Source organism: Rosa chinensis, chromosome 6 (genome assembly GCF_002994745.2).
Source record: "Rosa chinensis cultivar Old Blush chromosome 6, RchiOBHm-V2, whole genome shotgun sequence".
NCBI lineage: Eukaryota > Viridiplantae > Streptophyta > Magnoliopsida > Rosales > Rosaceae > Rosa > Rosa chinensis.
This window is the reverse complement of record NC_037093.1, coordinates 31,543,372-31,556,674: the sequence shown is the minus strand read 5'-3', so window position 1 is coordinate 31,556,674 and position 13,303 is coordinate 31,543,372. Positions and strand designations below refer to the sequence as shown.

The following is a 13,303-nucleotide window of genomic DNA, read 5'->3' as shown; positions in this document are numbered from 1 at the left end:
GGATATGAATAGAAGCACCCTAAGACATCGGCTTAGTAATAGTACCGGCCTGAGCCGATCCGGTTTAAATACGATTTTGCTCCCTTTTTTATTAGTTTTATTAAGACAATGCCATTTTTTTCCCGGGTATAAAAGACCCGTCATGCCCCTCGCCGCGCTCGCTCTCCTCCTTACTGCTTGCCTTTTCGGCGTTGTTTTGTTGAAACAGTAGGCCTACTGCTTGCCTTGTCAATTAGTCGCTCAGTTTTGGTGGAAAACTGAAATCTGGGTTGCTCTTCTCAATCAAATTGTCGAGGTATAGACATACAGAGCAGAATGATCGATTCTGGATGTTCATTGCATGTGCTCTGTATTATTTGCGTTCTGGACTCCTATAGTGATTGTGATTGGTTCTCTGCTTTCGCATTTTCCGGATTTGCCGTAAATTTTGGTGCTCATTTTTAGCTGAAATCTGTTTGATTCATGAAATTTTGATGAATTTGCTTCTCTCTTTTTATTTTTTTTGTATGAGAAATTGTTCTTACTTGCTTTGCCTCCAATATTAGCCATTACTGATAGTTACAAAAGTGATTGGATTAAAAGAATGTTTGTATTTGCATATCTATTGCGAGTTTGCGACTTTGTTTTGAGGTATCAAAATACGAATCATGTTACATGCATTGATATAGTTATACCAAACAGTGTCTTTGGTTGTGAGTTTAGCGTAGGTTTAATTGTTAATCTCATTCAGCATTCCCAATTCAAGTTTACATTTTCAAGGAAAGAAATTTTTTTGGAAGCTGATCATTTTTACTGATCAGAGCATATTTTTGTTAGAGGAGCAAGAGTTTTAGATGACTCTAAAAGAGCATATTTTTGTTTGGTATACCCTTCAACACTTTAGGAATTGGGAATGTTTTCACGAAAGACACAAACTGCACTATCAATATGTTCTTTGATTGTGAAAGGCGCAATTATGTAGTACAGGTAATTTTATGCATATGGTTTGGAATTTCGGTTTTTTAGATATATGATAGTTTTAGAGAACTGAGAAGAAGCATCTGGTGGAATAGTTCCTGCTTTATTTGGTGCAATCAAATTTTCGCTCCACATCCCCCCCCGTTTTCTTGAATCTGTGTACATCTCCCATTTTCAAAATTCTAGCCAAAATCTATAACCTTTAAGGCTTTTGAGGACTCCATTGCTTTGATTCTTTCTTTCTCTTATGTTCCTTAGTGTGTAATATTCTTTATTTGCCTCAGCTTCAACCGCAGGAAATGTGGTAAAAGGGTTTTCGGCAAATTTAGAGATTTCGGATAATGATCCAAATACCCAGATGCCAAAGAACCAATATTATTTTGAGAGTGGGAAAGTAAATCAGAGAGCAGACCAAAAAGTGATATTTCGTGGTTTTAGGAGTTGGAACCACCAAAATTTTGGGAGTTGGGAGTTGGGAGTGAAGATTGGAAATGGTTTAGTTAGTCTGTTACATTGTTTAAAGGGGAAGTGGGAAAATGAGTGAAATGCGTGAGTGATCTTGAAATGAAAGGAAGTTTTGGGCTCTATTGTTTTTATTTTCGAACCATTTAATTTCATTGCCTATCTCCTCATCATTTCAAAAGTAATATGATTGGCTCTCTGTTTCCTTTCATACATATTTAGAGGTTTTATATACTTCGTAAGTTAGTGATGGATTAGCTGCTTCATTATATTACCAAATTGAATGATCTAGAGATGGCTCTGCAACATTTTGGGTAGTACAAAAAGATCATGCTTCTTTCAATAGATGTAAGTTGATTATTTTTTATATATTTGTTTATTGGTCTCTGGTGGCTGAAACTTTGATTTCTGTAGTCCAAAATGTATTCAAGTTCCATTCTTTACAATCAGCAGTAAGACTGAACTAATGTATATTACATTTGAGAAAACTTAAGGAGGAGAGTTGTGTATTACATAAGCATTAATTACCTAAGTACATTTATTTAGGTTTCATATCATTGCTGGAATGGCTCTCATTTGAGCTTCTGAGTTATTCATGAATTTTCTTTTTGTTACAGGAAGGGCGCTGCGTGCATGTCATCAAAAGAGACTTGGGTGAGCCAGACATAATTGTCAGGGAGCTATTGTGGCCTGGGGGCTATCTGAAATTGATTGATTTGGTTCTTGAGGCTAAGCAATCACATTACCCTATTCTAGAATTGTGTGCAATGAAAGTTGTTTGCTTTAATTTCAATACTTATTCATAGTTTGCTGCTAAAATTGAATGATAGTACTATATCAGCCTATTGTTTTCTTATTATTAGCTTCTTTGTCCATTAGGAATATTAAGGCAAAAGCGATGCATTGACTGAAATTTAATTACTGTTAATCAGTTGAATGAAACCCCTGGCCTCCATTAGGCATAGTTAGGCAAAAATAGACAAGCTTGCAAAAAGCATGTTGACCTTTTTGCATCTGGACAAAAGATTTGGTGTTTTTCCTGATAAAGAGGAGTGCATTCAAGAACAAAAAAAAATGCTGATGCCCCTTTAAGCATTAGAGAAAATTTTGTTACTGATGTCTACATAATCTTTGAAGCGTACAATGATATTAAATCAAAGTTTCACCGTTCAATTTTCGTTTCCAATTTATGATGTTTAGCATATACATACACGTATGAAAAAATAATGGTTGACTTAGTAATGGTTCTTATATCAGTTGGGTGCCAAAATAAGCATTCATCCTCAATTGTGTCAAAGGAAGTGGTGATTATGACTATTCCTTTAATATGTTAAGGAAAGTCTTATCATGGAAAAGAAATGACATCAAATGATGAGGAAAATACAAAATCAATACCAAAAAGAATAAGCAAAGTAGCAAAGTAGAAGAACTAATTTCAATTGTACAATATGTGAATGACAACGTTCTGTGATCACTTTACCGAGTCTCTAACATTTTTATTGGTTCTAGATAAATCATGAATAATGTACTGTGTTATGATTGGATATGAAAATTATCTCATAAGATCACCTGATTTCACTTTTGCAAACAGTCGAAGAGTCCCAGCTGACCGTGACTGAGCTTAAAGGATTAGACCAATTGGTGTGGAATTGGCAAGATTTTTTTAGTACTTTTGCGGGGATTTTCTTTCTTGAATTTTTCCCCACATTGTCTTAACCACCAGCCTAAGCACTCACTTAGTTACCATAGTACTTAACTCAGTTCAGTACTATGACCAATTGGTTGAGATACCAGATTTTAAAAAACAACACCGTTGTAGATATATAAAGTATCTAATGTTTGTAAATGCGATATTATTAAGCTGAACCATATTGATAATATACCCACAGCATTGCGCGGGCAGCATTACCTAGTTGGAATGAATTTTGAGTCTTACATAACCCTTACTGGCATATTTCGTTTATAAAAAACATAGGCTTGTGTGGGAATAAATTTTTGCATAAAGTCAGAAACTTTGGTGCAAGATGAAGTAATGCAGCATTAACATTAACTTCATGTGATTTTGACCTTTGAACGGATTTTCTAGAGTTGAAATGCTAGACTAAGACCTTAGAAACTACTAGTAAAATAGGATGTTCTTACTGTAATGAAGCCATTGTGGATTAATTGTCGAAGTTTGCAGTTTGGTTTTCTGATGTTACATCTTAGATGATGATTGGCTTTTTTACTATTATCCCTTTTTAGACCAACAGATGGAGTTCGTCAGCCCTGAAGGTCTTTGTTTAGATGGTCGTCGTCCCAAGGAATTATTTGTCTATCTTTTGATTTTCTTTTATGTTAAATTTTATCTGAGTTCATTTATTTTATGAGTTGATTAATCTTAGTTTTCCATTTGATTCCAGATGAGGCAAATTCGAGCAGAGATTGGTGTTGTAGCCAAAGCCGACGGGTTCAAATTACTAACCCTTGCTTCCTGTTTTTATAACTTTCTTTGATGTTGTTATTAATTCATCTTGCTATCAAATTTCAGTTCTGCTATGTTTGAGATGGGTAACACCAAAGTTGTTGCTGCTGTTTATGGCCCTAGAGAGGTTGGGTAACTTTTTTTTGGGTTTCTACTGCTGTAGTTATGTTATGAGCTAAAGTTATAGCTAACATGCACACTCATTATTTATACTTCAAAATTCTTATCACATTTCAGTTGAATATTCATTCAAGCTATTTATGATTTACTTTGTCTTTCAGGTCCAAAATAGGAGCCAACAACTGAATGCCAATGCGTTGGTAATCTATTTTGTCTAGACCACTGTCTATTAAACTAAACTAAACTTATATATGTGATGCTTGAGTATGTTAACTTAAGAGGCATTTATTAACTCTCGAAGTATATTGCTGTCTGTAATTGTTAATAAATATAGGTGCGATGTGAATACACCATGGCAAATTTTAGTACCGGAGATCGGATGAGAAAACTGAAGGGTGATAGGTTATATGTTCTATTCCCTTTCAGTCTTCAACCATATGCGCTTTAGATGATCTTCTATTTAAGTTTAGCATAACAGTGTTGTATCCATTACTAACTTAATAATTATAACTAATCTATGAGTCCTTGATGCTCTCAGGAGATCCACAGAGATATCTCTAGTTATTCGCCAAACCATGGAAGAATGCATTTTGACAAACTTAATGCCTCGGTCTCAGGTTTGTCTCTGCTTCAGTCATATTATATTGGGAACTTTTCCTGTTTGACTATGTAGTTTGTTCTTGTCTGAAGCCTTGTACCTTATGCATGTTTTTTGCAGATAGACATTTTTGTGCAAGTTGTCCAAGCAGATGGAGGTAGATATCAATGCTTCTATGCAGTCCTATAAGTCCTGTTGATAAAATGTACATTCAGATTTTGTAATGTAGGCTGCTCTTTTTCTTTCTGTGTATGCTTGCCTGATCCTCTGTTATCCAATATTTAGTAGATTCAGGCTTATTCGCTGAGAAAAAGAGGCCTTCTTATGAATCAGTTATATTTGTGCTGCAAGCTGTTTACTAGTTTGCTTTGTAGTGCTTCTGTTTAAGGCAGTTCTTGTTAAGGACTTAAGGGTCAAAAGTTTGCTGAGAGTTGACCGATTTTTATTGTTGTTTTTCCATTTTATTCAAATGGGACTGTTCCCAAAGCACTTTCTGTGTATCACTTTGAATTTAATTACTAGAAAATGCTACTGGATTTGAAGCGGAGTACTTCTGTTTAAGGCAGTTCTTCTTAAGGGTCAACTGAGAGTTGACCGATTGTTATTGTTGTTTTTGCACTGTATTCAAATGGGACTGTTCCGGCACGTTCTGTGTATCACTGAATTTTATTACTAGAAAATGCTACTGGATTTGAAGAGGCTGCTCACTGGTTTGATTAAGAATTAGAAGATCTATCTGTGAGCTAAATTATTTAATTGATTTTTTTTTTTTTTGGCAGGAACTTTATCTGCATGTATCAATGCTGCAACCCTGGCCCTTGCAAACGCTGGAATTCCAATGCGGGATATCGTTACTTCGTGCAGTGCTGGGTACCTTAATAGCACACCTCTACTTGGTAATATTCACTTTAATTTCTATTTTACTGAGAATATATTTTGTTGGGGTCCCTATAATGCCTTCATACTAGTATGACACAACAGATTTTTAAGACCTTATTTTTATTGGCTAGACAGATTTAAACTATATAGAAGATAGTGCTGGAGGCGCTGATGTCACTTTAGGAATTATGCCGAAGTTGGACAAAGTGACTCTTCTTCAGGTTCTTAAAATCATAATCTGTTATCTGATCTTCTCTTCCCAACTTAAAGTTACAATAACTGTATTAGTTAACATCTTGGGCATCTCATTCGGTGCCTTCTGCTGTAAACCACTCATTTGTGATATTATTCAATGCAGATGGATGCTAAGTTGTCGTTGGATACTTTTGAAAATGTAATGCAACTTGCAATCGAAGGCTGCAAGGCAGTTGCAGATTACATTAGAGAAGTAAGCGCTTTTCATTTTTTGTTTTTTTTTTCAAATGACAAGTTATCCATCGTCGATCATGTGGATGAACACTGCTTATTGAGTACTTATGACGGATATTATTGGAGAACACAAAGCAATTGCAGTATCGTCGAGGAACATAGTTTCATAGCATGGTAAGGTGATCATTGATCAAACATTCTTTGTTAATTGTTAAGGAAACATGAACTGTGTGACAACAATTTTATCAAGTTCTAACAGTCGCTCACAAGTCCAATTGCACTTTTTTATAATTTTCTGTTTTGTGATCTACTTTTAGGCTGGCTACTCTATGTAGATGTGGTGTACTCTATGGAAGCAAGCTTGGAAGTGGACCACACTTGGTTGCTGTACTCTTGTTTTGGATTTTGAAAATAGTAACATGGCGGAAATTGGTTAATTTCAATGACTGAAAAATCTAAAAAATTGGTGAAATATCGCCAATAATTTTGTTTTTTTTTTCATGTAGTGATATTTAACTGACCTACCAAGTTGATATTATGCGATTTTCTCAAAATTTCCGGAAATCTTGCCGATATCAACGAAATCCTGAAAATATTAGACAAATGTCGCGAAATTAGCATTTGTTCAGAAAATAAACCAACCAAAATTTCAAGGTTGGGTTTTTAACCTCTGAACACCAAACGAATGAAAAGCCTTTGCCAATCCAACCAAATTGACACTCAGTATTTAGGTAGCTTGGATTACATTTAAGTTATGAACAAAGCATAATTAAATCAGTTAAAGCTTCTAACAATTAACAAAACCCAAATTTCTTGGCCAAATTTTGACCAAAAAATAAAACCATATTAGCCAAACAATGATTAATTTCTCTGTAAAAATAAATGAAAATGTGTGATTAAACATTTAAATCTGTCTTTCATTTTAAATGAATTGGTTTTACATTAAGATGTTTCGGTAAATAGATGTAACAAAGGCAAATTATTTTTAACTATATTTAACTTTTAGGATGTGTAAAAAGACTATAGGTGTAATTTCATGTTTCAAATTGTGTTCCAATCCATATAACATCAAAAGGTGAGATGTGTTAAGTTAAATGTCAAGAATATTTATTTTGTCAGCGTATATGAATTTATCTTATTTCACTACAAATCCATATGCAATGAGTTTGCTCAACATTTTATCTACACTATTATTTTTTTATTGAATAAAGGGCTGGTGCGGCTGCCCTCAAGCCTTGATTAATGAAACTGTCGAATACAAGGGGGGGGGGGGGGGGGACATTGAGCCTAAACCCCTGATTACAATAAGCATCTAGAGAACGTCCTGAAATATTATCATAAGTCTCTACCAAATAATTGTATTCAACTAGGCACCAACTAGCAAAGAGCGCTCTACTGGCGACTCTATTTGCTTTGATATAGCAGTGACATAACGGAAAGATAGCTCGATATGTAACCCGATTACAACATAGCATAATTACCATACGCATAGCTTTCCTACTATGTTGCCGCCGGAAGATTAATCCGACGACACTTAGTCTCACCCTACCACTAGGAGGTAGTGACCATTTGACGAAGCAAGGAACTCGCCGCCTACCTAGAGCAGACAAGGCACTTTGAGTGCACACACAGGCATATAGCCCGACTAGCCTTACTCCACAGATGTAAGGACTTATTACTCGCAAACAGCGTAGCAGAACTAAATAACAGCAATAAGGAAAAACATTATTAAAGTAAACAGCCAAGTCTAGGCCCAAGAAGTGAGCCCAAACCCAATCACCAGTCCAAGAAGAAAGAAGAGTACAGCCCATGTGTAAGGCCCAGCTGAGGTCAAACCCAGCCACCACCGACGGATCGCCACTGCCTGAACAAAAAGATCACGTCAGATCCTTCCCTAGATCGGATTCTTGCCCAGATCGGATCCAATTCCAACCCAGATGGCGCCACCACGAGCACTCTAGATTGGACACCACCGAGATTAGAACAACCCTTGCCACCGTCTGAACCTAGCCACGACCCTACTCCACGCCACCACCCCATATAGCCGCTGTGATCTCCCCCACTTCTCGCCTCACACACCACCGCCTCTGTAAGACCTCGGAAATTTGTTATTAATTCCTAAATGTTTTCTGAGATTAATAAAGTGTTCATTCGTACGATTTCGTGGTTCGAGGGTGGAGTGGAATTATTTTCGGACGAATAATTATTCGAAGTGCACGTTTTAGGGGGTTACGAAGGTTGACTTTTTATATGTTTAGATTCTGTGAGAACTTCCTTCACGAAAGTCGTAGAGCGCGTCGATACGAGTTCGTGTACATGTGGAACGCAGAAATCGGAGTTCGTATGAAGAAGTTATGACCTTTGGAAAAATTTTCCATTTTGGGTAAATAGGAAAAAAAATCCGAAAATATCAGAAAAATCCCAACTTTCCATTTTCGGAAAGTTTTCTCTCTCCCCGAGCCGATCGGCCTCTCACCTTCGTCGGCCTATTTCTTCCTCCTCCGGCCACCTTTTTCTTCGATTCCAAAGGCAATCCTGCTCTCATCAGTCCCCTCTACACGTCTGTGGTGGTGATTCGTCGTGGGAAGCACCGGAGACGACGCTACAAGGCCGAGAAGTTGCACGATGGAGCTGCAGATCGCCTCAAATCCCCGGCCTTGGTTCTCCCATCTCCGGCCACTATAGCTCTTTGACGGCTTTTCTAGCCCATTGGACTTTGATGCTTCCCTCCAAGCGGCTTGCAACGATTCAAAGTGTGGAGGTCGAATTTTGAAGATTAGGAATCTAGGGTTCTTCGAATTTCAGAACTTGCGAGGTAAATTCCGGCCAAATGAGTTTGATTCTGACTTTGTGCTAGTTATGAATGTTTCAATTGGAGTTGAGATGAAGAACTTTGATGTTGGAAGTTTTGTCAAATTTTGACTTTGGTTTGGTGGCGGTGCCGCCACTGTGGTGGTGGTTTCCGGCTGCTTCCGGCCACCTCTGGGGCAGTTTCTGCTCCTCAGTGTGATCTACTCGTCGATACGAGAATTTCGATATATAGTTTGTAATTTTTGGAAATCGTATGAGCATGTTATGAATTTTCTAAGTTTTAGGGTTTTCGGTTCGATCGGTTTTCGATCCGTGAGGATTCGGCCGTCCAATTGACTTGTAGTTTTGTTATATTGATCGTATAACTATTCCGGAGGCCTCGGGTGGTCTCGGATGAAGTTTCGCCTCGATTGGCATTACTTTTGGGAATTTTAGTTCAATGGGGGTTTGAACTTTAATCGTTTTCGATCCGTATACTAAGTTGTGATGCATTTTACTTAGGTGATTGATGGAGTGTGTTCTGTACTTTATCTCGGCTGTAAGAGAAGACGCAGCGGGATTTAGAGGTGAGTAAATCTCTCGTGGTTCATTTACGAACGGATTTATTTATTACGCAGAATTACTTGTTTAATTGTTAAATCATTTTCGAAACAAATTATTTGTTTTAAAATATATGAACTTGATCGACAACGGTTCATGGGTAAGTAAAACAATGTTTTGATATAAAATGATTTTCGAAAAGAATAATTTATAAAACTATAGTTGGTATTAGTGGTTATTCCTGCGTGAATGACTACGTATATATATATATATATATTTACGTGGAATATATATATTGATTGGTGTGTTATCGAGTGATGAGATGATTGGAATGGATTGATTATTATTCAAGCTTTTATTTCCGCACGTAAGATGTTGAGTAATGAATTGTTGAACATATCGTGAGAACGCTATCCTATATGTTACGAATTTTGGATTTAGGGTCGACGTAGTGAGCGGTATGAGGGAATCGGATGCTCTAATCTTAGGCGGATGATGGGCTACGATTAGTTGAGGGAATCAGATGCTCTAATCTTAGGCGGATGATGGGCTACGATTGGTTGAGTGTATCGGATGCCATAACCCTAGGCGGTGACGGGCTACGATTGAGGTAACGATGTCGAGTTTTGAAATGAGTTATTTTGTGAGATGGTGTATTCGGAGTTGAAGGGTGAAGTCTTGGTTTTAGCATGAGTTGTTGATTTCTTTAATTAATTTCCTTTTTCATTTCTATTGTTTGGTTTCTTTTTCTCTTCTATGATTGATTTTTAAGTAATCTCCTGAACTAAGTTATATGCAGGGATTACTGCTTTTTGAATTGTTTGTTTTAATGTAATCTCCTGAACTAAATTTCATGCAGGGATTACTATGATTTTGATTATTTGTTTTAATGTAATCTCCTGAACTAAGTTATATGCAGGGATTACTGTTCTTTTTGAATTGTTTTTTTTAATGTAAATTCCTGAACTAAACTCTATGCAGGGATTTATATGATTTCTATTGTTTGTTTTTAATGTGATCTCCTGAACTAAGTTTCCATGCAGGGATTACTGATTTTACTTAATTCAATTGTAAGTGCGGTTGTGGTTTGAGATTTGTAGTGAGTTGTGAATGAGTTGTGAGGTCATCGTTTTGACAAATGCTTTATGTTGAGGGGAAGTGAGTGTGATTTGTCGTTGAGATGATATGATATGATATGAATTTGATGTTTGGTTGTGTTTTGTGAAATTAAATATTGTTGCTTTAATTCACCTCACGAATTGAGAGATTATAAGCATGCGTGACGTGAGTCACCTTATTTGAGTTTACTCATACGGGCTGAAAGGCTTACCGGGTTTGTTGTTTACATTCCCGGTGCACTATTCTATGGTGTAGGGGTTATTGTGCAGGTTTGAATATCGAGTGATCATTATCAAAGCTGAGGTGTACGTTCGATAGCTTGGACGTGGAAGGGTGCTCTTAGTTTTAAGTCTTCCGCTTGGTAGTGAGTTGTGGTGGGTGTGTTTACTTATTGAATTGTCATTCAGTTTGATTTGTAAACTATCTGTAGTGTAATATGTGACTCTAAATAACGAGTCGGTATTGACATTGTGAGTTCAGTTTGTTTGTTACTTAGTTTAAATGAAAAATTTTCTATGTGTGTTTTCTTGTGTTTGTTCTCGCATTTCGGATTTGAATTTAATTATTCAAAATTCGGGGCATGACAGCCTCAATCTCCTCAATCCAGACGAGAACGTCGAATGAGGAGCCCGGCCTCACATCCACGCAGGGATGACAGACCAGTCCGACGACGGCAAAAGGGCTCGCCGCCGGACAGGAAGGAAGAGCGCTCTTTTTTCTCCAAGCGCTCTTTATCTACACTATTATTAAGAGAAGAGAGTTTGTCAATCAAAACAGAATTTTTTTACAAAATATTCCTCAAATATTAAAAAGGGATTTTGTCAATTTACCCCATTTCTAGGGATTTTTTTCCCACTTACCCTATTAAGTTTTTTTAATTCCCTCTTACCCAAAAAACTCTAAGGGGGTCTTCCCTAATACCCCATTAAGTTTTTTTTTTTTTTTTCATTTTTTAAAATACCATTTTACCCTCTCACCTCTTTGTTACTTAAAGAGAGAGAGAGAGCGAGAGAGAAAATGGACGAGAGAGAAACCATAGGAGACTTCGCCGGAGCCGGTCACCGGCTGCCAGAATCCGGTCAACTTTTGCCAGAATCCGGTCACCGGCCGCCGGATTCCGATCACCGGCTGCCACCCACCGGACTTTTCTAAAAACCTCTATTGCCCCCAATAGACGTCTATTGTCGCTCAATAGAGGGGCAATAGAGGTATATTGCCCCCCAATAGACGTCTATTGCCCCCCAATAGATTTTTCAATTATTGAAATGGGAACTAATTTTTCTAAAATTACACAAATAAAACTTTGATTAAAGAAAAAAAAAAAAAAGATTACATCAATTCAAAACGTCTATTACCCCCCAATAAACGTGTATTGCCTCCCAATAGACGTCTATTGCCCCCGATAAAACCTTTTTTCTTCTTCTTCTTTTTTCTTTCCTTTTGGACCTTCTGGCCCCTATTTTACCAAAAAAGTAATAAGGAAAAAAAAAAAACAAGTCAAGGTATGGACTATGTGGAGGATGAGTAGGCTCCAATCTTCAAAGATTCTCTAATACTAGTTGTTGCAAGCCCATACAATAGATAATTAAAGAAAAAGAAAAAGAAAAGGAGAGAAAAAAAAAAACGCAGCCATCAAAAATCTGCCAAAAAAAAAAATCAAACCAATCGGCGACCCTACCGGCTCCGATTGCGGCTGGAGAGTGAGGCGAGTGAGGCCAGCAACTCACTAGCTCCAGAAACTCCCGCTTCTCCTTGCCTCTTTAGTGGTGGCACTCATCTGCTTCATAACCTGGCCGATCTCGGCCTCGACCGGGCTGCCGGAGATTGAGGCGAGAAGCTGAACGACGTCGTCCGAGATTTTACAGGAGTGGGAAATGGCGTTCGATGAGGAGGCGGAGATCTGGTGGGGAGACCACTTCGCCAAAACCGACTTTGTCGGAACACTGGGGCCACAGCTTCTCTGACGGCCTCGTTGCTCGCATCCCCGACATCAACCTCGTCTTCGATGACTGGGCTCCATTCTGAAGCTCGAAGGCCCCTGGCAAGTCTCTTCTGCGGCATCGACGCCGGCGTGGACAAGGACAGGAGAGAGGGGGAAGAAAGAGAGAGAGGAGATAGAGTGGCATTAGTTGTAAATCTTTAATTGGATTGAGGGCAAAATGATAATTTTTTGTGAAATTGTGTATGTGGGAATAAAAAACTATTATTGGGGTAAGTGGGAAAAGTTTGGCTCCTTTTGGGGCTTTTGGTCAAGGACCCTATTAAAAACCTTTGAACTGAAATATTCGAGAAGGACATAAAAGTCAATTCACAAAATAAAAGAAAAAGAAAAAAATTAACAAAAATAAATAAAAATAAAAAAATTAAAAAAAACTAAAATAAAATAAAATAAAAGGAAGACTGGTTAAGAACGTGGAAAGAGTCCTGCACCAAAACAAAGTAACTGAGAGCAGTCTTTCACGTTCAAAGTGATTCAACTACTCTCTCTCACTCCATGACACACACACACACACACACACACACACACACACACACACACACACACACAAAGGGATCCGAGGACATCCTTACTTTAAGAATTTGAGGATTTTTACTTTTACACACACACACACACACACAAAGGGATCCGAGGACATCCTTACTTTAAGAATTTGAGGATTTTTACTTTTTCACACTAGTATATGATCTAATTCAATGATTTCAATCATTGATCGTGTTTATAAAAAATCAACCAAATTCATAATTATTTGGTCACTCAAAACTATGTAAACAAATGTAGTCTGTTAGATAAAATTAAAACAAATATTGTGCTAATCAAATAGTTAAACGTTTTCCGATTTGGCTAATTTTTTGTATGATTCATATGTGTGTAGGTAACTAAAGAATGAGCGGTGCGATTATTAAAATACATCCTAAAAATAAAA

The 13,303-nt window shown here is 37.3% G+C and overlaps 1 protein-coding gene across 3 annotated transcripts; it reads left to right on the top strand.

Annotated features, from left to right (window-relative positions):
• The first annotated feature begins 118 nt into the window (after positions 1-118).
• Positions 119-6,402, top strand: LOC112173214 (exosome complex component RRP41 homolog). 3 transcript variants are annotated; one of them, XM_040507604.1, is made up of 14 exons: positions 1,658-1,767; positions 2,037-2,147; positions 3,663-3,731; positions 3,822-3,868; positions 3,950-4,010; positions 4,165-4,203; positions 4,338-4,405; positions 4,542-4,620; positions 4,722-4,758; positions 5,381-5,497; positions 5,616-5,701; positions 5,839-5,928; positions 6,024-6,083; positions 6,227-6,402. In XM_040507604.1, the coding sequence occupies exons 1-13, from the start codon at positions 1,750-1,752 to the stop codon at positions 6,069-6,071; spliced, it is 870 nt and encodes a 289-aa protein (XP_040363538.1). In that variant the 5' UTR covers positions 1,658-1,749; the 3' UTR covers positions 6,072-6,083; positions 6,227-6,402. The 3 variants fall into 3 exon arrangements, with proteins under 3 accessions (XP_024166565.2, XP_024166566.2, XP_040363538.1); XM_024310797.2 differs by lacking the exons at positions 1,658-1,767; positions 3,663-3,731 and adding an exon at positions 119-295 and having other exon boundaries at positions 2,037-2,073; XM_024310798.2 differs by lacking the exons at positions 1,658-1,767; positions 3,663-3,731 and adding an exon at positions 119-295 and having other exon boundaries at positions 2,037-2,073; positions 6,024-6,088.
• The last annotated feature ends 6,901 nt before the right edge of the window (positions 6,403-13,303 follow it).

Bases quoted from the DNA above. Each gene is read 5' to 3' on its own strand.
- LOC112173214 (XM_040507604.1), top strand. The intron at 5,498-5,615 runs GTAATATTCACT...TTGGCTAGACAG, and splicing joins TAATAGCACACCTCTACTTG to ATTTAAACTATATAGAAGAT. The intron at 5,702-5,838 runs GTTCTTAAAATC...TATTCAATGCAG, and splicing joins ACAAAGTGACTCTTCTTCAG to ATGGATGCTAAGTTGTCGTT.